General features: G+C 40.8%; 1 protein-coding gene across 1 annotated transcript in view; it reads left to right on the top strand.

Moving 5' to 3' along the window:
* Nucleotides 1-25,870, top strand: part of il1rapl1a (interleukin 1 receptor accessory protein-like 1a) — a 147,758-nt gene that overhangs the window by 46,598 nt on the left and 75,290 nt on the right. The window contains exons 3-4 of the mRNA XM_068328758.1: nucleotides 4,370-4,556; nucleotides 5,860-6,013. Of these exons, the coding sequence (XP_068184859.1) occupies nucleotides 4,370-4,556; nucleotides 5,860-6,013 (341 nt within the window). The remainder of the gene's footprint in view (nucleotides 1-4,369; nucleotides 4,557-5,859; nucleotides 6,014-25,870) is intronic.

Below are 25,870 nucleotides of genomic sequence, written 5' to 3'. Positions count from 1 at the left end.
CAGCGGTGCGTTCGATAGGATCCCCTTTACCGTGTTGGCGTGTCAGCCGTTCCGGTATGACTTTGTCCTCTGTGGTTGCCCACCTCTGGGCTACCATATTGCCTCCAAATCTCCGCAAAAGCCCCACAATCTACCGAACGTAACTGCGATGCAACTATAATCAACTGAAATGTGAAAACACATACAAAAATACAAAAAAAAACCCAGAATGAATAAACACGCAAAGATGCCACAACTCTCTTCAATTTCTCTCACAAACCCCCAAAACATAACCTTAGTTAAATTACGGTACACAAACATTTAAAAAAAGAAAAAAATAGAGTGAATAGATGCGAAGAGATGCCACAAACTCCATCCTCTTCTCAGGTCAAAAGAGAGAGAGAAAGGAATGTAGAAAATAAACTAAATATATATTGTATATAGACAGACAGATAACTAATTTCTCAACACAAGCAAACCGCCAACACACCTACACACACTTCAGTTGGAACTTTGCAGAGAGACTGTTAGTAATAAAAGATGCATAATTTTGTAGCAGTGACTTATTAACCTTTGCGTTGGAGAACATCCCTCAATTAATGCCTCATTGCAGCTCCTCATTTCAGGGAGGTTTAATAAACCCAGTTAAATGCCACTGTGACCAAGGGAGTGTGTTTGTGTGCAATGACACCCCAGCCTACACTTAATTTCATTACAACACTTTGTAGGACTAATCGGGCACACTTTCCTCTGTCTTACATTTGTCTTTGATTATTAACTATTCCTTCAAACGAATGCTGCTTTATTTTTATTTTTTTTTGAGAGATAATTAGTCTTGTTTTTACTCTGTTACATTTATCTCACAATTTTATTCAGTAATTAGTTGTGATTCAGGTCATTAACCGGTGGATATGGCGGTAAATTTACTCTCACCTTTACCAGCTGCAACATTAAAATCATTGAAAAATAACAATTAACGCATCACTAATTATAATGTAATAATTATATGTATGGTTTTATGAAATGAGTATTTTTACTTTTAAGTAAGCAGTTTGATGCTGATACTTGCATTTTCCATCAGATAAGAGTTTGAATGCCTTGTGTGTCTCCACCTTCATAAATGCAATTCAGAGATAAAGGATGTAATCACATCTTCCATCATTGCCATGTTATAATTTTATGGAGTACTGCAGTTGCATTTCTGGCAGGATTCCACCTCTCATGAAAAGGGTGAGAGTAAATTGCTTTTATGTCACATATGTGACACCTATGACCCGAACACATTCCTCTGAAATGCCTTCAAGCAAGGAGAGGAACAATACGCCTTCATCTCTTCTTCACCGCATTTGGGTTTACAGTAGATACAGGGAATACTCATTTATCAAATTAAATCAAACTTTATTTATTTAACACTTTTCATACATAAAAAATGCCACTCAAAGTGCTTCACAAGATAAAACGTGATAAAATAATGAAACAATAAAAAGTGACACATATAGCACCCCCCCAACCCTAACACACACACACACACACACACACACACACACACACACACACACACACACACACACACACACACACACACACACACACACACACACACACACACACACACACAGGCACGCACACACTGTTAACATGGCTTGCCACCTTCAGTCATTTTAGGGAGACCTCAAAATAAAATGATCCCCAACTATTTATGTTGACAAAATGTCAAAATCGACTAAAGGAGAAATGACTTCAACCGCATCATCTTTCTTTTAATTTAGCAGTTGGTCCTCCTTTACAAATGTTTTCCAATTAATTCTGACTTTCACTTCTGCATTCTAAAATTAAGATCAGCAGCAATTAAAAGGTTTGTAATTATTTTATTTCAAATCCACTGTGCTGGATTGCAAATCCCAACATGACTAGTGTACAGTATATAGCAATCGATTTCCCAGTAGTCCTGGGTTTGTTGTGCAGACTACTAGCATTGTTACCTTTATCTTTATCTTTTTGTAAATGTGCCTCTAATTGCCAGTTTTAATATTATGGTGACTTCATTTATAACATCTCCATTTGCGTTCCTTGCTCTCCTTCTTTTCCATTCATGTAATCTTCCTCTGCCTCTCTTTCGGCTGCATTCATCACACATAAAGTCCGTAACATTGATTCAGATCCATCAATCTGTCTTCCTCGCTGCCTGGCTCAGTCGCTCCAGCACACACTGCCTCATCCTTTCCATGTTTCACCTGGTCAGTTGTATTATAATATATATCTAGTAATGAGCCTGTGCTCTGGAGTGGGTAAAACCATGTGTGTTTCCTTCCACTGATTACATTATCCAACATGTGGGACAGTAATTACAGCTAACGTGACTCACATGCTAATATCCAAATCGGCTACACTGGAATAGAATGTGACAGACGTGAAAGACAACCACAGGACGCATCGAGCCCTGGCTGTCCATCAACCCAATGATGTCATTGATATCTTCTCACAGTCCCACAGGGTGCTTTGAGTGGATATTTAACATGAGATGTCTCCTTTGGGCTCTCTGGGGACCTCAGTGGATCATTTCTGATAATCTTCTCCTTACATCAAGTTTGGGAGTTTTCTACATCTGTCATTTATCAAAATGTACATGTTTGGATCCACATGTGTATTTGAGTGCAGTTCTCCACACAGATACACACACACACACACATACACTGTATCTTATCCAATCATACTCCGCCAGCTTACAGCCCTGTGCTTCCCACTCTCTTCCATCTAGATTGCAGGCACTGAGTCGATAATATTAGATTTCACTGTGAAGGCATGTGTGTTGTAATGTATTGAATCTTACTTTTGCATCCTACAGTATTTTGCACAAGAACCTTTTCTGATCTTTTGTGTTATAGATATAGACGTTATCTGTTTTGTTTTGTTTTACCTTTCTCTTTGGCTGTTCTGCTTCTACCCACTGTTCTGTAGACACATTTGTCTTTCAAACACGTGTGTGAGTGTGAACTTCACATTCCCAGGGGGTCAGAGGTGTTTATACAACAGAGGTGACTCCCTTATTGCTTTTATTACCTGAGTAGATCATATGAAATCCTGTCATTTACAGTGAATGGAAACATCTGGTGAGCCGTAAACGCAATATAATGAAAAGAAATGAAAACCCATATTGGTGTATGCTTGGACGCCTGTTTCACCAAGAGGCCAACCAACCCCTGGCCAGACAGCAGAAGATTGCATTCAGTGAGACTATAGTCTTGGGCTCCTTATGATTTTGAGCAGGCCTCTTACAGCAAATTAAGGAAACCATAATGCTGCACCTAATCACATTCTAGATTACAGTGTGCTGCTATTTGCTCACTCCATTCCACTCCTATACTCTTGGTGAGAGTGTGACATATGCTGTCATTACCACCCGACTGCCCTATCAAGCCCTGCCTAAAAGCCCCTTTGCAGGCATCTTTCTCCACCTCCACATTATCCAAACAGATGTTCTTAATAATTCTCTTAGCACTGGACCTAGAATGGCCAGGCCTTCTCATAGGGGCCTCATCCCTCAGGACCTCTTTCTCTCTTCTGCCACCAGAAGTTGGACACATTTTTCGAGCAAATGATTGATGTACGTTCCTTATACATTTGCCTACTACTGGATCACAATTATCTTGATTTTTTTAATTTATTTATCAAGTTTGGTATGAACTTGGAGACAAAGTTAGAGAGAACAGACTTCAATGGTTTGGACACGTCCGGAGGAGAGATGGTGAGTATGTTGAGGATGGAGTTAGAAAGACCAAAGAAAAGGTGGATGGATGTAGGGAGGAAGACATGAGGGCAGTTGGTGTTAAAGAGGAGGATGCTGAAGAGAGGCTGAAAATGAAAAGGATGACACCCTGAATGGGACACACCCATGGGCATAGAAGAAGATATCAAATAGAACAACATCAGCAGTCCAACTTTTAACCAAGAGAGAGAGCCTTTTCAGCTAACGCTGTTTCCTAAGGTAAAGCCTGTTAATTGGTGGGAGAAGTGGAGGAATGTCCAATGGAACTAACTCCTTGATGACCAAGCACTTTTTCCTCTGCTGTCATGTCATGACGCCATCTCAGCATTTGCCTCTTCTCTGATTAGCATTCCAAGGCCTGACTGACTGCCCCCCATAAATCCATTAGTGGTCTTGAGTGTCAGTCATCGACTCTGTAAAGCTGCTGAATGTGTCATTATGGCTAACTCCACAAACATGGGAAAGGGAAAGAGAGGCAAAGTAAGGATGGAACAGATAGAAACAACTAAGATGCCATTAAAAGGAGAGAACCATGGCATGAAAAAGACACGTTCTAAGTGAGTTCCCACATTCAGGAAAGTGCAGATTTATCTTCAACTTTGTATTGCTGTTCTCTGTCCACAGGAACTCCACATACTGCATGAAGGTGTCCATGTCTCTGACTGTGGCCGAGAATGACACCGATCTTTGCTACAACTCCTACATGAGAAGGACAGAAAAGGCCGAACTCAGCAAGAGTAAAGACATCCTCTGTCCCGACATAGATGACTATGTTGAACCTGGCAAAGAGCCAGACATCAGCTGGTACAAGGTGGGTGACTGAGAAATTACAGTGTGTGTAGCCCTGGAGCCTTGGGTTTGCTTTTTATCTCGACAACTGCCTGAAGGTTCATAGAGGTTTTAGTTTTACCTGAATACTCTCATTTGTCTCTCATTTGTCAAGTGAAAAGGAACAAGGAGGGAGACTGACTTTGTCATCAGAATTTTCTGAAACGGTTCAGTGGTTTGTTTTCATCTAATTTGTGATTTGATTATTTCTAAAAGACAAGTTGAAAACATGGCTCCAGATCAGTTAGGCAGATAATGTGTGCAATTATCATGATGAATTGTATTAGTGCTTTTGCACTGTGAGAGACCTCAAAAGAGTGCAAGGACTGAACAGAGGGCATCCAGAGAGATGGCTTTTATAATGAACACAAAAGTAGTATGAGTAGAAAATTGGGCAATGTCACTCTCTGCCCTGAGGAATGTGTGGATGTCCTCCAAATACTCTCAGTCACTGATCTTTATTCAGCATGCACCCTCTCCTGTCTCACCTGGGTTCTCTCCTTTCCCGGGTCAGGTATAGCCTGCAGACAACAAGTGCGTCCCAGAGAACGGCAAGAGCTCTGACTAATCACAGGCAGATCAGTGGTAGATTAACTCAGCTGTGCTCAACCCCTAGGTTTGTCCAGAATTCAATTACGTTGGGGGTAATGACTGGGAGTGCTGGAACCCAGAGTTATTTGGACCACTGTGGAGCCACAATGATTGAATTTGAAGGTTGCCAGGCGCAATTGGGGAATAGCCTGCTGAGCCATCATTGTCACAGATCATGGACATAGGATCATGTCATGGAGTCACTGATTGTGCCTGCTCAAACATATGCTCACACCAGTGGTGGACAAATAGTTATTTTGCCAGGGGAGACTACCGTAAATTCTGTCTATTCTCTGTGGCTCTGCTGCATGGCATATTGGATTGAGAGCATTTACTTCAGTACAATAAATCATAGACATCAGATAAGTAGGATAATGTCTTATCATTTTGCTGCATGGAGTTTTTATGTCACAGTGCCAAGCTATGTATCTCCATCTCTTCATCCACTTATATAATGCTCTGTGATGTTTGAAAGCTTTTGTATCCAGCTAAGATCGCTTTAGGTCTGATGGATCTAATTCATTTCGAAGCAGAGTAAAGGTCTTAAATTTCATAATGTCAGACTTGCCCGGCAGCACACAGTACCTCACTATTTGTCTGCTACCAGGCATTTTGTATTTTCACTTCTCAAGTGACTTACGGCTTCTGAGATTTTGCCTTAAAGTTTGACCTGGCCTTCCTACTCAAATGTGCAGGAGTGCCGTCCAAAGCAGTGGCGTGCCAGTATCATCCACAAGAAAGACATTCTGTCCATCCAGGAGGTAAAGGAAGATGACATTGGGAATTACACCTGTGAAGTCCAGTTTGGTGGCTTTGTGGTCAGGAGGACGACTGAACTCATGGTAACAGGTAAGTCTGCAGATATCGTCAGCATTAAAGCATGTTTTTGTGTAGAGCAAGAGTGACAAGAGTCACCCAAAACTGATAATAAATGGATTTTAACAAACACACACTGTATAGACACACACCACTGAGCACTGGAGACAGGGCCTGGTGCTGTGTGAGTCTCTGGGGGACGTTGAATGGTGTTGCTTGGCCTCTGTTCCTTCTTCTAACTCAGCACTTTCCGGCCGACCAAGCAGTGTTGAAATATTTAAGGCTATGGGCCGAACCCTTCACACTGAGAGCTACAGCGCTAGGACCAAGGTCAGGAGATTTAGAGCGCTCTTACTCCACTCTCTCTGTTTCTATCCATCTTTCTCTCTCTCTCTCTCTCTCTCTCTCTCTCTCTCTCTCTCTCTCTTGCACACACACACACACACACACACACACACACACACAAACACACTCACACACACACACACACACACACACACACACACACACACACACACACACACACACACACACACACACACACACACACACACTTTTAGCCTGCTGCAAGGTGAGCACATTACAAATAAATGTATTCATTTGTTGTTTCTAAAGTCAAGTGGACTCCAGGGTGAGACCCCAGGATAAGGTGCTCTGAGATTGCGTGCACTGCCCGCTCCACTGCTCTGATTAGTGTTGATGAAAAGGTCAGAGGCAGTTTTTTCTTGCGTTTCTTTGCGTCAAACCACTGTGAATAGTTCAGTGTTCAGTACACTGATTGTTCTTCATGTGTTTCAGTGATTTTCTGAGTAATTAGTTTTTATAATGTTATAAAAATAGCCAATTTCCCTGTCGGCAGGTATGTGCAACATTGAAATAATGCCTGAAATAAACTGGGGTGCATTCAGAGCAGTATTTGGCCTATATGGTATGCAAAATCTACTCACACACACTCAATTTGCGGAGTCTCTCATTTTCTCAGGCAGTTTTTCTGACCATCTTTGTTCTGTTGTATTTCTGGTTGCTCTTCTGTTTTTGTGATATTATGAATGTTATATCCAACATCCAGCAGCAAACATGACCTACAGTCAATGAGTCAATGCAAGCCAATACAAGCGGCAGGAGTAAGTGAGCAAGCTGCATCCCAATTCTGCAGAGAGCATTCACCTGTTGTCCAGCACATATATATTTTATTGAATGTGTAACCAATTAGGATCCTTCTCTTCCTTCCTAACTCCTCACTTGCATTATAATTAGACCACTTGGGTCCTGGTGTCAGTGCTGGGCCAGGTGTGCTGGAACTTTTGACCCTATCCTCTACTGTTCTCGTATCGCCCTTTAGAGAAGGAACTAGATGGCAGTTTAGTATCTGTTCACAGAAGTGGAAGCATGTGATAAGCATCTTGTTCGGCATTTATGTGGTTGACCATTGCTCTGTGTAGTTGAGAGTGATAGTAATGTGAGATACATAGCTTATATACTATCTGCGCAAAAGGAAGATACTGTACATACTTGGACCTCAGTGTGGCGTGTTATTGGATGGGACTAAAATGTGATCCAGGAGATATGTCTTCCAGATTTGCTGCTCTTATAATTGATAGCCCACATTTTATCCTCCATGTGGCTCAATAAATATGAAGCAGATAATAGAAAAGGTTGCTGGATTTCATTTTGCCACCATTACCGTCGTATTGGACTACTGCAAGGGCGTAGCTTTTCCATGAGTGTGTAGAGTACTGGAATGATAAGTGGTTTTCAGGAAGTCCCCCTAACTTTAATTACATCAATCACAAACACTGTGTTACTATTTTGGTCACATATTTCACACCCTTTCTGCAAATTTTTTTTTTGCAAAATTGCAGATTAGACATGAGTGAGTACACCACTATCTGTATCTGTATCTGTTCAACCATCTAAATTATCTGTAATCATATCTGTACTCGGAATGGGCGTGGCTTAAACCAAAAGTGGGTGTGGTTTGACCAAAATGGTTGGGGCTTAAGTCTGAAATTGATATGGATTGCTATATTTATTGTTTATTTTAAAACTGTTTACAGAACAGCCTCAAAATTGAGATTCAAATAAATTTTTTTGATCAGAAAAATGAGAACTATTTACAGAACAAGTTTTTTATGAACTCAGAACATAAATATTCTTAAGTGTATGAATGAATATTTACAGAACAGCCTTAGAATTGAGATCCAATGCTTTTGATCACAATAACAAAGGAACTATTTACAGAAGTTTTTTTATGAACTCAGAACATGAAGTGCATTAATGAATACAACGCATGCAATACGATAGTATGAACTACAAAGTATCCAAGAGCAAGAATTGTCATACTCAACTCAACTTTCTAAGTTTTTTTCTTCTTTTTTCTTTGTAACTTTTTTTTTAATTTTTAGAGAGAGAGAAAGAGAGAGATAGAGAGAGAGCATGTGTGTTTTTGCGCACGCTATGTAACAGTTAAAATATCTATACAGTATTGAAATTTTTAATTTTAACTGAAGTGACAAAGTGTCAAACTAAGAGCAAGCAGGTAAAAAAAAACAATAAATGACTGGAGTGTAGGCAGTAACCGATGTGACACGAGCAGTTTTCAGTTTTGTCTGGTCAAAGAACGTGTAACAAAACAAGAAACAAGTTCACCAAGTGACATTAAATAGACTGAAATAGAAGCAAGCTGAAGAAAATCTGTGATATTTCTGTAAGGAAGGGCGGGCGCTGTGTGTTACTGGCCAATCACAGAGTGTGAAGACAGTCAGTTATGAGCAGGGGGTCCCCAACCCCCTGCCATATTTGGTACCGGGCCGCACAGAAGGGAAAAATAATTGACATTACTTCCGTTTCATTTATTTCAGAGTCTGAAAGATGTTTTATTTTGAGAAATTCCCCAATTCTCTGTTACATCTGTCTATGTCAAGTCAATTAAAAAAAATGCTTTATCCGTACCGGATACTTGTCCGAAACAAGTACCCGACTCAACCCTATCACAGATACTGGCACTGTTTTTGGATCCACTGCCTTAGAACATCCAAATGAATGTATTGTCCATACATGTCAAATATCAGAATTCCCTTCAGCTTTACTGCAAGACGTCTCTGGGTTTCAATGCAGATGCAGGATATCTTAAAACCTTACCAGAGTTTGCAAATCCTCTGATTCCATCCTACAATCCAAATACATATTTTATAGGTGAGTTGGTTACTTGTAGACAGGTTGTTTGTCTCCAAAATTGGCAACCCTGTGATGAACTGACAACCTTTTCCAGGCTGGGATAGTCTCCAGCTCTGAATGACCTTGCAAAGTATGTGCATTTAGGTGGATATGCATTTGCAATATGGTCTACAGTGTGTTGACTGGCAAAGTCCATGTTGGCTATTGTCCGTATGTACTTTGGCTTTATCTTCATGTTTGTCAGCAAACACTCAAAGAAAGTTTTTCATTGTTAACCTCAAAGTTCTATAATCGCGGTGAATATAAAAACTTTATTGGGTATGCACAGTTCACATTAATGCCATCATAGACAGTAGGAAGAAGGATGAGGACAGGGGTAAAGATGAATAGAGGGAAAGACAGAGAAATAAACTCGGACTCTTGGCAGCATTTTCTTTCTCTACGTGAGCTCTACATTTTAAACATACGCAATCCAAGCTTAATCCATTAAACCTGAATGAGCAGCAGAAGGGTTAAAGGAAAATTTTAAAGAAAACTATTTTTGTTATGTTACAAACAATTCAAGAAAAAGAACCCAGGTTCGGGCACAAAGCAGGGATCCAACAGATGCAGCCCAATATTTACTGAAAACCAAAAGTAATTTGAGAATGCAATCTCAGGTACACAGCGTCCATGGAGGTTAACACAAGTGTCTCCACAAGGGGGTAGTTCCAATCACATGAAAATCAAAAAATAGTAAATCAAAAAAATAAAAATAAAAAGATGGCAGAGGCAGAATTCAGAAACAAAACCCCAGATCCCCAAAGTTACAACAGGGACAAAACAGAGGGGAAGAAATACAGGAAGTGGAAATACAGAACCAGGACAGTTTTCCGTCTGTTTTTTCTAATCCAACTTCCATGTACACACATATACATGCAGCAGACGAAAGCATCCACAGGAAAAGTCAGTCAACAAAACACACCGTTAATGCAAGGATGTTGATTTGGGTATCCTTTTGCTGCTTCTCTTCTTGCAGTCACTGACATCATTTAAATTAAGTTCATGAAACACTGTCTGGCGTCCTCTTATAAAATGGTTGAGCTAGTGGGGGACTTGTTGTCCTACATTTGTCACAACACACACATGTAAACCATTAAATGTGTGATGAAACTGCGCTGCTTCTGCTGTGAGAATGTCCTTTACTTTGCATTAAATCCATATTAAAACTACACTATCCTCTATTATCATAGTCTCATATCCTTTGATAAATTTCCAATAGCAACCCTTCAAGTGGGTGAGGGTTATCATGTTTTATCACATCCTATTAAAAACGACATTGCCTGGACAACATGTATAAAAATCCAAAGTGAGATCGGTGGGCTAATGTTGTCCCATATTTGATGGAACAAGAGGGTGAAGGAGGTCATTAAATATAACCGATCTTAAATACTGTCCAGACCTTCGCTTTGACCCTGCCATGCTGCAAATTGATCATGTAATTTTGTCTGTATATGAGCGTGTTTTGACCCTTCTGAATGGTTTGCATTGGATGCAGCACAGAAACTGCTGTCTAGCTGAGGTTATTCATAATAGGGGTTAAACACAGGCTCATCCACATCAGGCTGATCTAGGTGTCTCTTAATCTAGCACTGATGCTCCTCGGGTTAATAGAAATGTAAAAGACACAGTGACCCTCTTGCCTCATTTTATGTTCTCTTTTATTCATGTCAGGGTGTATTTAAATGTTCTTATCTGATCCTGTGGATGTGGGTATGTTCGGATACAACCTGTGCAGCACTTCATTGTGTTCTGAGACTAAACACCGCTATCAACAGATGGAAAGATTTTGTTTTCTCATTCTCCTCTGTAGGCCTTGCCGTCATCCTCCCATCTGTAAGAGAGTGCCTTTTTGTGTACTCTCATTGATTCATAACAGAAGTAGGTATGTTATTTCATGGATCCTCTGAGGAACACAGAGAGGGGTCAGATACGTCTACTCTTATGTTTGTTCCAGGAACAACATGAGAACCAATGCTTCACAAAACAATCCAGTTATGATTAATTTATTTATGCATACGTGCCTGCTTCTATGTTTTACTTCTTAAAGTTATATATGCATACCTCAATGACGTGTTGCATGACTGTTTTTTTACAGTACGTCAGATTCATTTCTATTAGATTTTTATGGTTCTCCAGGGCCTCATTCCAACAGCGTGATGGTAATGCTACAATAGTGTAATGCAGATAAAAGCCCCGTTCGGCTAATGTATGCAGCCCCCTTCTGAATTCTGTAGGACGGACAGTATTATACAGAGAAACTGAAAAAAGATAAAGAGAGCATGGGACCGTGTGTGTGTGTGTGTGTGTGTGTGTGATTGATAACAGCAAAAAAGAGAGAGGAGAAGCGATGGAAAGAATGAAAAAGACAGAGAGGTTGCTGCTCCTGTATCTTATCTGTATTCCTTGCCAGTGTCTCCCAGCAGAAACAGTGTGTCCAGGACTATAAACAGACTATTATCCCAGTGTTTATCACAGTGCACATTACCGTTTGCCTCTGTCCGACTTACAGTAATGGAGTCGTTTGGTTTGATGGATGCCTCGGGCATGGGTTCCTATCTATTGCTCCCATTATACTTCTGTCTGCATCCCCTCACGGTAGAAATGTCTGACTGCACATTCAGCATAGCCTGCGAGCATGGTGATTGAGGTTATGACCAATGTAAATGTACCATTTGGCACAGTGAATTGAAAGGACACAGGGCAAGAGGAAAATCGAGGGGAGGAAAGGAATCATGTACTTTTCGTTACCTTTGTAGAGTGTACACAGTGAGATGGGAGGAGCTTGGACAACTCGTTTTATGTACCGTGAAGGAGGATTAAAGTGTTGCAGGTGTTTGGTTTGCTGGTGATGCTTCTTTTATTCCCTACTGACTATACTGAAATGTAACCTAGAAGGATTTTACATTTCCAGTAGTGCCAATGGATAGGACGCTCTGTTATTAATCAAGCAATCAATCAACTTTTATTTATATAGCGATTAATCACATCTGAAGACATTTCAAAGAGCTTTACAGATGGAACGCCAACAATGTAACGCCGCTTCAGTCTTTAGCGGGATCTTACATGACAACATGCTTTTTGTGTGTGGGTCGTGTGCATGTGTGCATGAGCAGAGGTGACCCAGGACATTGTCTCATCGCCGTAAAAGGTTCCTTATAGTTCCTTTGCTGCTGGGGTCACCTTCAACAGCATGAACACCTCTCAGCCTTATAAAATGTTACTGCCTGCAGGAACCTATGTGAACGGGACGCTGTGATTTATTTATTTATCTATTATGGTGATAGCTTGACTTTTACCTGACCAAGCTGAGCACAATCTCAGCACAGTGGATGCGGTGATGGAGGAAACAACCAGAAAAGATGTGAGGAAATACGATAGTGGCATCTGCACCTCCTCCATCTGTTTTCTTTCCCCATCTGAAGGGGGGAGAGATGGATGGAGGGGCAGCGATTAGTGCTGATATTATCCTCTAGAGCATTGACAAGGATGGAATGAGGGAGGTGAGATAAGAGTTGTGGGGTGAGAAAATGAAATGGGCTTACTCTTGACTGGAACCTTCTCCATTTCTCAGCCCATATGTTCGTCTTGTGTGTGAAGACATTGTGCCTGAGCCGCCTGCAGTGAGCCTGGCCTGTTCTGGTCACGCTGAACACTCCACCTCAGCCACATGTCCTTGGGGAGGAGAAGATAAAATCACACCTGAGATAAGTGTTACTCCAGCAGTTGACTTTTCCTGACAACACTGACACGTGTGTGTGTGTGTGTGTGTGTGTGTGTGTGTGTGTGTGTGCAGGTGCTCGCACATACAAACGTTCATCAATCACAAATGCGAGGCGGTCGACACGTATATCCTAAAAGCAAATTATATGGGTGACATGTGTAGAATAAAGTTGCTGCTTGTCTACCCTACTGATATTTGTGTAACGTCAGGTGTGTAGGTCCTTTTTCAGTGCATAGAAATAAAGGCAAGCAGTTCCTCGTGAAACTCTGGTGCGACCAGTGCCGGGTGGAGCAGAACGGCTCATTAATTTAAGATCAACGATCACTCTCGTCATTAACTAAACTCTCTTTTTTTTTTCTTCCTCACTCACCCCTAACCTCTCCAGCCCCTCCCTTCGTCTCACCCCTTCCTGAAGTATCCTCACCTCATTGTTATTCACCAGCCATCCTCCCAGACCAGGGTTCACATTGTTTTAATTCAATTAAAATTGATATCAATCTACATGTGACGAATGAAATTTACATCCCCTACAATTAATCTTGACTGCCCCCCCACAACCCCCACCCCTCCCTTCACATACACACACATTCAATCAGTCTCTGGTTATTATCATTATCTAGGCTTCTGGGGTTGGTGCCAGAGCATTAGAGGTGACATTAAAATAATGAATCTGTCTGTCTTCTGAAGATTTTTGAAGTGTGGGTCAATAATTAAACAGTAAATATATAAGCAGGGTGGCATAGTGGTTCATAGTCGCCTCACAGCAAGAAGGTTCTAGGTTTGATTCCTGTCGGCGGGGGTTCACTCAGGTTCTCCAGCTCCCTCCCACCTCCAAAAAACATCCAGCTGAGGTGAATTTGTCGCACCAAATTGTCCGTGAGTGTGTGAGTGTGAGCATGAATATTTGTTTGTTTTTCATGTAGCTCCACGACGACTGGCATCTTATCTGGGGTGTACCCCACCTCTTTCCTGTAGCCAACAGATAGGCTCAAGCAGACTTGTGATCCCTCAGGGCGGATAAGCGGCCGTAGGTGAGACGATTACGATTGTCTCATCTAGAAGAAAATGGATGAATGGATGATATATAAACAGTTTGTCTCAGACTTCCAATGTGTGTATTCTACAAGAATATACACATGTAAGTGATTGTACTTTAGAGCCTGGCGGGTTTGTCTCCTTTCTGTAAAAGCTCTGCTATAATATACTCTTATTAAGTAATAAATATTTTCAAGAGTGCCTGAGATGACTTATCTTACCTATGAAAATATGAAAATGATGCACATTGAACTGCCTCTTCCAGGTAAATATCTGTCTGCTGCGTGCTGATGTGTAGAATCACTAGAACCGTTCCTTTATTGCCACTAGTTGGATCCTAAATGTTATTACTGATGCTGAATCTGATTTGTATTTAAAATAAATAAAATAGCCTTCCATCACATGCTATCACTCCTAGTATCTATCAGGTCAGCCATGCAATGATTTCAGCTCATCTGCATTTTGACCAAAATCAAACTCTTATATAGCACCAGTAGCTACTTGTTCATCATAGACTTTGAGCATCTGGTCTTTGCATGTAAATGTCTTGTTGGTATAGTCCAACATTTTTTTAAAAATACCACTTTTTGCTTCTTGTCAGAGAGAGAAATCCAAGAAATCACCACCCGGTCTCCAGATGTAGAACATCGGTATTGACTTTAAATATCAGACGTGCTTGTATCTGATCACAGGAACGCTGTGTCCTTCAGATTTCTAGATTTAATTTCAAATAAGAAAACATTCATACATTTTTAGCATAATTCCCTATCCTATGTGTCCTTTAACATTTGTGTGGCAAAAGGAAGAACTCCACGTTGCACTTACGTGTTATATTTACCAGTAATAGATGCATTTTCACAATGATAAGTTAATTGGTTGGTGTTTCTAATGATTCTTTGGATCTCAACACATCTAAATAAGTCTTTCTGCTTAAATTGCTCAATGGGAGCACCCAGTGTCAGATATGACTATGCCTTTTTAACTCAGCCCTGACATAGATTTTCCTGCTTTTATTAACTTCTTGCGTTGTTCTGAGCCCAGCTCTGGCTTGTTCGTCCATACCAAGTCAATGCTGTGAATAGGAAAACAAAACTTTGTGGCCTGAGGAGAGGACATATCTCTCTACATCTGAATGGAGTTGTACGTGTTCTGTAAAAGTCTGTCCTTAAAAACAAGGTTAAAGCTGCTTCTGTGGTCTAATATAAGAAATGTGAAACACTCAAAATCTGAATTGAATCTCATTTTATTTATTAACTGGGAGGGAGGTTTTGCAGATGATCTTTTTTCTTACATTACAGCACCTTGTATGGCCGTGGGTGGTTTTACTTTCATTCCAAGCTTATTTTTTTCAACTTTATATGTTCATTAATGAAGTTACAATACTATGTTGGACATTCTCACAATGATCATGTTGTGGCCTTTCCTTCTCTGATCTCCCTGCATGCCCTGTTCTTCTTGCCAGCATTCTTGCAGTAATTGGCCCCTTACATCCTGATTCATTTCTCCCTGCAGACATTTGTCGCTCCTCTCCTCTCTCCCCTTCAACAGGCGGTGGCCACCTAACTCTAGGTCTGAAGCTGCTGTCTCAACAGAATAAAAAATTGCCTTGCAGTTGTGTTATAATCAGAACAGTGTCATCTGCACTACGGTTCACATGGCAGGATATGAAAAAAGTGAAGGTCAATTAGGGGGCCCAGGATATCCTGCTCATTATGCAGTGTCCTCAAGAATTCTCTAGAAAGATCTCCATCCAATTAAAAGATAAGAAGGTGACCATTAGCAACCACAGGGGAGGGTGACAGAAAAAAAGAGAGATTGTCATATATTTGATTTCAGAATGGAGGAATGATTGATACTATTCAGGAAGCTCTGAAGTCTCCAAATTACAGTTAGCATGTTCACAACTACATGAACTGATGTACAAACCTGTGAAGCTGTTTGAGGTTCCAAACCAAACCTTTGCCTCTCCATGTCTCACATGTACAGTAGAGTCTCGGGGTGGAGACACAAACACATTACCTGATGTAGAAAAGCTCTCCCATGACCAATGATGTATCTGAAAATATATTGTGCGGATGTTGGTGCACACATTATCCTACTTCTTTGGGGCTCAGTGAACGGCACACTCTGTGTCCTCCTACATCATAATTATTTTCGTCCCAACAGCGGTGCCTTAAAAAATGTCAGTTACGACAAAATGAGGGTTGTTTTTTTTTTTTGCTGTTGCTTCCAGTAAATCCGTGACTAAACGCTTTAACTGTCATTACCATTTTGTGTTGCCACCACTTTCCTCGGTACACAATGGAAATGATGTCTTTACAGCCTCTTCTTTTGCTCCCGCTTTCTCTCCTCCTCTGGCATCTCTGCACAGTTAGAAGCTGTCAGGAAGCCAGTGTCAGTGTTTAACATTTCTGTTTATGTATGTGTGAGTGGTTTCAAATTATATATACTGTATACAGTATATACATGCACACACACAGCATATTTAGTATGTTTACTGTAAATTTAAATTAAGCGAACTGTATAAAGGGGCCCTATTATGAAAATCACACTTTTTCAGGTCACTACATATACATAGTGGTCCTCCCTAACCCGACCAACTCCTAGAATCTGGTAAACAAACGGTCCCTGCATCAATAGAAATTTGGAGTTTTAGGAAGTCATGGCTCTGAATGACTCAAATCGATCATATTGCGCTAGAATAGCCATGCCTGATGTCAGACTAGACACTCTTTGCTATTGGACAGAATATTAGACAATATGGATTGGTTGACACGCCCAAGGGCATGGCCATCCCCAAGACGGAGTTCTTTGCGTCGGACGTGAGGCAGCAGTCTGTTGAAATGGTATCCGCGAGAGGGAGACATGATAGTTGCTCAGTTGTTGATTGTACAAATCAACACCAGTGTTTATATTTCATCCCATCCAATGAAGAACAGAAGAGAGTGTGGTTGCATTTCATTTTTAATGGCGATGCGCAGCTACATCACCTGCACGTTTGTTTGTGTGTGGAACCACTTCACTCCTGTTTTAGCAATGAGGGTCAGTCCAGACGGGGCTTTGCCTGAGACTGATCCTCATTCAAGGATCACTCCCAACCATACGGGACCAAGGAACTGCACCCTGGTTACAGGTAAGTCTCACCACATTTATCTTTTTTCATGTTGTCTGTTAGCATGAATGAAGTCATGTTATGCTAGGCTATGTAGGGAGGTCTCCCTTGTTTCGCGTTTGTGTATTGCGTGCGTGTGCGTGCACGCCCGATCACGTGTGTGTGTGCTGGACCTACAATAGGTACAACACACATAAGTTGGTCTCATATTTTCTTATTATTTGTTAGCATGAAGTCATGTTATGCTAGACTATGTAGGCCAATGGTTTTTTTTCGCGTTTGCGTATTGCGTGTGTGCGCACACACTCCAACACATGTGTGCATGCTGGCCTACAGTATAAAGCTAAAACGCACATAAGTTGGTCTCATATTTTCTTTCCTATTATCTGTCAGCATAAATAAAGTCAACTTATGCTAGGCTAAGTAGGGAGTTGTGCTTTGTTTCGTATTGTGTGTGCGCGCACATGTTAGAGTCGATTGTTTGTTCAGTGTCATAGCAACAACGCACATAGGTCTGTCCTCCTTATCCAAAATCAGAACATTGGTGTCCTGAAATTAGTGTCCCTCTTCCTTGTGCATCCTTTCAGCCTACAGCTTCAAGGGACGTGGGGGGCCAAACTGACCCAGTGGACACTCATACTGTTGGTATTTCATAATGTTTTCAATGCTGAGTATTACAACTGTTGTTGATTTCCTTATAGGATGGCCCTGTGTTCTCATTATTGTTGTTGGATGTATTGTTTTATGGAAATAAATGCTTGTATATGTCAACAGAAATGGATTGTGATTGCTACTTGTGGTATCTCCAAACAGCACTTGTTTTCTGCTTCTATTGGCATCCGTTCAGTGTCCACAGGAACACCTGTACAACAGGTGAAGACACCTCAAAATAGAGTAGATAAAGGCATCACTGAAATGTGACTACATCAATTCACCATTAACCTGGTGTGATGGTGGCAAGTTTTAGCTCCATGTGTCTTGTCACAGAGGACTGCCTCAAATATTTAGCAGCTTAGTAACGGGTTAAATCAATGTGATAGAAAAATTAAGTAACTTAGCCGTGAGCAGAAGCTAGCATTAGCCACATGTTATTAACTATCAGAACCACCATCAGACTTTGCTGTCACTTATAGAAATACAGGAATATTTCAGCAGTCAACACGTCCTAATATATACAAAATACATAATAAGACAGATAGACATTACTACTGTGCGTGTGAGAGGCGGGAGAAGAAAAAAAAAGTAGTTACCGGACGATGCTCCGGTCCTGTGATGACGTAGGTTACAAAACAACACAGAACCAACTAAGTAACGTTCACACGTACTAACCATTCAGAAACGTCCTGCTGCAGCCGCGCAGTCGGTGTTTCTTCAGGAGCCCCCGCTTCTGGGTCCGACTCAGGGTCATAAATGTAGGCCGACACGATGGGTCCTCCAAACGCCATGATGATAACAAATGTAATGCCGGTCAGTGTCCCGTTAGCCCAACGCTCTCCTTCAGAGGGGCGTGGCCCAGGTTTAGGAGGCGTTGACCAGCGGAGTTCATTAGCATACTGCTGCCGGAGGCTTGAAACGAAGCGTTTTGTGAGTAGCTCAGATGAGCGATTTTGAAAAGCTGATATTTAGGACCACAGATCACTTTAGGTCAAAATATTTGGAATGCAGTCTAGTTGGACATCTGGCAGCTGAATGACATTAAGTTAAAAATACATAATATGGGACCTTTAAAGATAATCAAAGATTGCTACTATTAATAACATTCTAATGTGTTGGAATATTAATAATAAAAGATACTTAACTGCATCTTGGATTCAAATTTAGTGTGCACTCTGTTTGCTTTGTGTTTACGAAAGAATTCAGTAATAAACTATTTATTTATGTAGGAATATATTGTAATCTTAGCATGGAGTAAGAAACATATAAAACTTTTCCCAATGAAATTCTGTAAAATGAAAAGTGAAAATGTTCACAGTGTTGCTGTGAAGTAGGTGATTGACCTAATAGGTGGATGGGATGATGGTCACCCCCCTTCAGACAGGAGAAGTACCCCTACAGAAGTGTGATCAGCTGTGGTTGACTTCAGGTGACAGATGTGTCGTCTGCTGGTGAGTGTTTCTTATTACCACATTCCTCTCACTGCCTTTACAGCTGGATCCCACCGGATACTGCTGTGTGCTGACAGAGCCAATCATGGGAATTCTACATAATGCTCATGATTCCACGACATTTCATCAAGTGTGCCCCCGTCAGGGATAAGCCATGTCAATCTGCACAGAGTAAATCAAGGCGGGCCGATGTCAGAAACAAGAACGATGGAGAATGTGGTGTTTTTTTGGAAATAAAACACCATTGCATACCTTCAGTCTTACAAACAGATAAGAGGGAAACCTTCTAACCATGTTGTCTATACTCACCTTGAGCAAGTCAATAGGATTCGACAGGAAAACTACTTCAGAAACATTGGGATCGACAGGAAAACTACTTCAGAAACGTTGGTATGTGGTGCCATGTGAAAAACAAAACAAAACCCACTTCGTAGAGCTGCGCCCAGTGGAATAAAGTCACATTATAGCTCAATTACGAGGAGCTGAGAACAAAACGGGGAAAATACGCATTGCTGGAGGAGGTTGAGTCAGCCTTTATAAGTGACTTGCCGGTTTGATGCAGAGAGTTGTAGGTGTCAGGAATGTCACAGTAGCTTTTCTCTTCCTGTATATGCTCATCTTGTTTTCCAGTCCTGCTTTCCTCCTTTGAGAGACAGGCAGCAACTAGTGGCAAAGGCGACGTCCTCTTACTTCTTTATATTCTCCCCCACAAGCCTTTCTTCCTTTCTTACTCTTTTTCTTTCACCATAATGCGTCCTCTCTATCCATGTCTGTAGTTATTTTTAAATCATCTTTAATTACCCACTTTTGAAAAGAATAAAGGAAGTTCAAGGGGTTGCTCATAAAGTCCCATAGAATAGAGCACACACATCTCGTCTTGTGTGTATGCCAGTGTGGTTCTGAGTCCTTGTGTGACTGCAGAGCCCCTTCTTACAGCTGTTGTTTAGCAGTGCACATGAGCAGGCTTTATGCTGATTAACTGCATCACATCTGATGGATTCACAGCGACCTTACCACCCTTCAATATAGCTCTGGGAGTCTTTCAGGGGAAAGAGGTTTCCCTTTTTAATTACACAAGAACAGGAAATCTATCAGTGAATGCAGAGAAGGCTCAGCTTTCAATGAGGAACTGCTGAGTTCAGTTGCTCTGGAGCTAACTAACTGCCTCCCCTGTCAGCTCTGTATCCGCAAGCAAACATCTCATGTTCGCTCTATCACCCATCAGAAGAAGGGTCTGTTCCTGCGTATTAATGTCGTCCAACCTCCAGTCATCAGCAAGACAATATTCATTCATTCATTCTCTTTTCACCACTTTATCTGCTGTTGCGGGTCACGGGGAGCTATAGCCTATCCCAGCTGGCTTTGGGCGCGAGGCGCAACGCCATTGTGCAGCAATTACAAGTGTAAATCCTATTAATGACGTGGCCCATTTAAGATTCATTTCTCTTGTAAATGATGAAAACGTAACAATCAGCTGATATGTTCCATACCAGGATTCTAATTCTGACGTGTCTGTGTGGATTCCCTGTGGGCACCCCAGGTGCCACAGCCTGTATATACAGCTTCTGAAGGGTGCAAAGTTAACTTATTTGCAGGATTGCTGGTTGTTGGGGGGGGGGAGTTCTTCTAATTTTCCATTTACAGTTAAGAACGATTTTCTATCAATACTAAATCCCAGAGGAGGGGGATGTAGAGCACTTGCTCCGCATGTCTGCTATCCTGCGTTCAATCCTCAACATCTGTAGCCCTATGGGGGCACAAACCAGTGTCAACTGTAGACCGGTCCCAAGCCCGGATAAATGGAGATTCCTGTTTATGATGCATACACACACGCACACAGCCCTTTACCACCTGAGTGGAGTTGCACTGATTTTCTGATGACTTGTTGAGATGAAAACGAGACTATAGCTCGCTGTCTGACTCCATGTGGTATAAAGAGGCTTTGTTTATGTTTTGACCACATTTCCCTAATGAGTTATCGATCCGTTCTCGTCTGTGAATATCTTTACAAAGTCCCTATGCCTTGCAGTGTCATATGTCATAATGTCACATGGTCAAACTAAAAGGGAGAGCCAGTGCTCATAAATAAAAGTCAAACATTTGTCACACATGACACAACAAATAATCAAGATTCTCTAACGTGGAACTCCTATTTTAACAGCGAATACATTAGTAACTCATTTTTGTCAATTGTAACAGAATACATAATAATCCATTCATTCATTCATTTAATGCGATGGATAAAAATGGACATCCTCTGGCTGAAATAAAACGCATTATATGGTGATTAGGTGTTATAAAATGATAATGGGATGTGTGTTCATCCTTGGCATAAAATAATGCCAGATGAATTTGCTGTTTACTATTATCTTATGAATGTTTGCACTTATAAATGAAACTCTGTATTCTTTGTTTGTGTTTCAACATTATTTTTGTAGTACGAATTAATAATCTTTGGCGGCACGGTGGCGCAGTGGTTAGCGCTGCCGCCTCACAACACGGCAGACTCAGGTTCGAGTCCCGCTCTGTGCGGAGTTCGCATGCTCTCCCCGTGTCTGCGTGGGTTCTCTCCGGGTTCTCCGGCTTCCTCCCACCTCCAAAAGCATGCGCTTCAGGTTGATTGGCTGGTCCCAAATTGACCATAGGAGTGAGTGTGTGTGTGAATGATTGTTTGTTTCTATGTGGATCCGCGGTACACTGGCGTCGTGCCCGGAGTGTCCCCCGCCTCACGCCCTGAGACTGCCGGGATAGGCACCGGCTCCCCCGCGACCTGCGTTAGCGGATTAAGCGGGTTGGAAGATGAATGAATGAATGAATAAGTTAATAATCTTTGGGAATTAGAGCCACAGACATCACAACAAAATCTCATTTAGAATACAGCGCGCTCTTGCTACTCGCGGTTAATGCGTTCCAGGAACCACATGCGAATAACTATATCTGCGATATAGCAATGAATTATTTATTTAATTGTTTACAGTAATTTAAATGTTTATGAGCCCTCCCCATACTGATTAAACCAATTACTATCTGTATTACCTTTTCCCACACTCTTATCGACTGTTTAAAGCACTTTTGTGTCTCACAGAAGTCCGAGACTCACGGAACATAGAGCACTTCCGGATGCCGTCAGCCAATAGAATGTGCGTATGGTATCACGTGACTGCCTACCAAAAATCCGCGATGGAGTGAAGTCACGAGTTATTATGCACGAGGGCGCACTGTATATTCAAATCCAGAGTAATATTTTCTTTCGTGTGATTTGTTGACTCTGTCATGCAATAAAAAAGAACTTTACCCACATTGCTGAATTCAAATACCCGTCATGGCAACTATGCAGAGACTCTGATTCAATGAATGATTGTAAATAAAATTATAATAACAATATGATGGTATTGCTGAGGAATGGATACAGGAAGCATTGTCTCTGGCCCAGACATCACCAGCAGCAACACTCAGGATACACTGTTTTCACAACGAAAAAAATAACTTTTGCTACAAAATGACTGTTGAATCATTTGTGTTGTGTGTTAAATGTTTTATGCTCAGTGTGGTTCATGTGTTTATCTGGTCTTTCCATGTCCCTCATGCAGAATGTTTCTTTATTTTCTACATCGCTCCCTGAATTCGAGAAGGAGATGCAGGCTATTCTTCACTTAGTTTCTCACATTGTGCACATTATTCCACACGCCTGTGCCTCATGGCATCTGGGGCGCCTCGCTGGGATAGCATGTTACATAATTAGCACCAAGTTAACAGTCAATTAAGTAACTGGTGTTAACAGGGCGGGGACGAAGTGTCTTCAGAGGCTTTAGAAGTCAAGTCAGCGCCTTGAACATCACCTGGTCTAATGAGAACACACTCCGTCATTTGCATGTAAATGACAATGAGCCTACGTGTCCATTGTGCAACAACTCAGGTAGTTTCTGCTAGTCTGCAAAATCCAGGGATCCACATCAGAAATAAAGCTTATGTGTGCAAGTAAGATGTATTTGTGTTTGTTCAGCAAAAGAAAGAAAAGTATTAGGACACTGACTTGGTAGAGAGACAGGGAGTTAGTCCTCAAGTTTCTCTTGAGTCAAGAGTGATAAAGAAGAAGTGACAGTTCAGTCTGAGAGTATTTTTGAGCAGAACCATCTGTGATGGGCTGAGATTGATCTGTTAAATGCAACAAGGAGAAATAAGACTTCTGGATGGCTGTTTCTGACAAGGGCAATACTGTCAATTGCCCCTTTTCCTTTTATGTGACTAACTTCTTCTTTTCAGTTGAATATTTCATTTTTACTAAGAACTTCTCTTTATTCTTTGATATCCCTAATGAAAGAGTCCAATGAGACAGAATGAGGATCCAAGAAAAGCCTTGTTTTCGTGGAATATTCCTGTATTTAGTATTTAGTCCTGACCAATCAAATCCATGTTCTGTTACTCAGTACAAAATTACTATAATAATAATCATAATAACCATAACAATATTAATATTAATGTTAATAATATTATCTTCTTCTTTTTTTATTGTTGTAGTTCAATCTACATAGGGATTGATCTTTTTTTACAAGAGTTAACTTTACTTCTTTCTCAACCAACCAGCTTTTCTCTGCATCCTCCCCTCCCTGTCATAAACTTTGACATTCGTTTCAACATCTTCCACCGTCCTCCGTCTCACCCACTCTCTCTGTCCTCTCCACCAGCGGTTACACACTCTAGCGCACACACACGTTCACACCTCTGGTGGGGTGGGGTTCTTTATTTCATTAACAGCAGGTTGCACGCCAAAATTCATTATGCCAACCTTCTGTTCTCAGGCATCCAAGCATGCCAGCTAATGTGCGGAACAAATCCCCCCCACACCCCACACCCTCCCACACTTACTTGCCTCCTGTATTTGTGCTAATAAGTATGTTTAGCATGTGATTCACCTGCATCAAAAGCTCCCTCTGAAGAGGCTTCCTTTGTATCACTGGTCCACCATTAGTCATCACTGACAGCCCCCCTATGAGTCCTCTGCTTCTGGCTTTGAAGCCATCAGGTGATCCAAAATGCAAATAACGCACATATGCACTAGTAGCTACTTGAAATTTGCTGTGCACTTTCCTTGTTTGAATGTGTTAAGATTGGCACAATTTGTATCCACAGTAAGAGAAGCATAAATATGTGAGAAAGTATGTTCTGATGGCTATTTCAATGAAGTATTTAAAAAATAAGGGTGAGTCAGATAAAAAGAGAACATTTGGGTGAGTAAGAGAAAGAGGACGTGAACCTGAGAATTTGGGCTGTAACGTATTAACAGATTATTAATTCGTACTACAAAAATAAATTGAAACCCAAGCAGTATGATCAGTATGCCCATGTGCGATGTGGTTTATGTCAAAGTCAAACTAACAAAAATATATCATGCTAGAGCACAGCTTTTATTTCCTTCATAAAAAGGGAAACTTATGGTTTGTTCCAAATCTGATCAACAAGAGAATTCTGCCTCATTTCATTTAGTTTGATTTAAGCTGTGGTCAAAGTTTGATGACATCATGCAGACAGCTTCTACCAGGTGTCCAGTCTTGGTTTTTAGAGACAGATAACTAGAGCCAGATAGAGATAAGTCAATATGCAGAGATGTGACTCTCAGGCATGTTGGGCAATAGGGGTCAAGTCAAATCCCCAAAATGCATTTTGGGGATTTTACCCATGATTTTTACCTAATAATGGGGAAAACTGTTTCTGCCCATTTTCATTATGTTGTCAACATAATGGAAAGAGAAAATACACATAATTTCACTGCATAATTTTTGTGGCTTCAATTATGGTGAAGTACCTTTCTGTAAGTATTTGTGACATTCAAGCAAACCACTTATGGAAACTCACCGTACTGCATCAATAGCTGCTGGAGTATCTCAGGTTTTACATCAGCCAGATCTACATTTGGCTGTGGAACAGAAAACTCCCCCTCATCCACCTTCAGAAATTCATTTCTTTCATTTCAAAGACTCAATTTTTATGACCTTGAGGCTTCTGCGTTCAGTCATGAATCTGACAATCAGGATTCACTCGTGGAATGCCAGCATTTTGTTGTTGAAATGACCTTCCTTTTTTTGGAAAAGAAATAACATTAGCATAGTTTCGTTTCAGTTCTGTTGTGTAACAAGAATCCCGCAAAATAAAGATTTTTTTAGGTTTCAACTTCACATCCTTTTGTTAAGTCATTTATGGCTCCTTCAAGAGTGCCCTCTATGCCCTCGAGAACATGAGTGATTCTACATATTTCAATGGTTTATTTTTTGTTTTGTTTTGTTTTTTTATTCCAGGAATTTTCTGTTTTGTCTTTTCTTGTTTCTGTTTTTCTCAGGAAGATTAATGGATACAAAGATAAAACCTAGACATGATTACTACAGTGTTGACTCATTCTTATTACACACACTTTGGGAAAGTCAATAAAGTTAACAATTTTTATCCATATTGCATCATTAAATACCATTTTATAATAAAACTAATGTCACACATTACTTGTATATGCAATGCTCCCTTTAGGTTTTTAGTTTGTGTGTTATCAGAGATAAGGTGTGCTTTGTCATTCAAAGCTGTTTACATTAAAATTAAACTATTTTAAAACATGAGCAATCTATTTTAGGGAATTGTGTGTTTTGGAAGAGAAATAACTTATTTGCAAAAGAAACAGAACCAAAAAGTATAAAACTATTTTCATTTCTTTC

This window comes from Antennarius striatus, chromosome 12, assembly GCF_040054535.1.
Source record: "Antennarius striatus isolate MH-2024 chromosome 12, ASM4005453v1, whole genome shotgun sequence".
Lineage (NCBI taxonomy): Eukaryota > Metazoa > Chordata > Actinopteri > Lophiiformes > Antennariidae > Antennarius > Antennarius striatus.
This window is presented reverse-complemented; position numbering and strand designations above follow the sequence as displayed.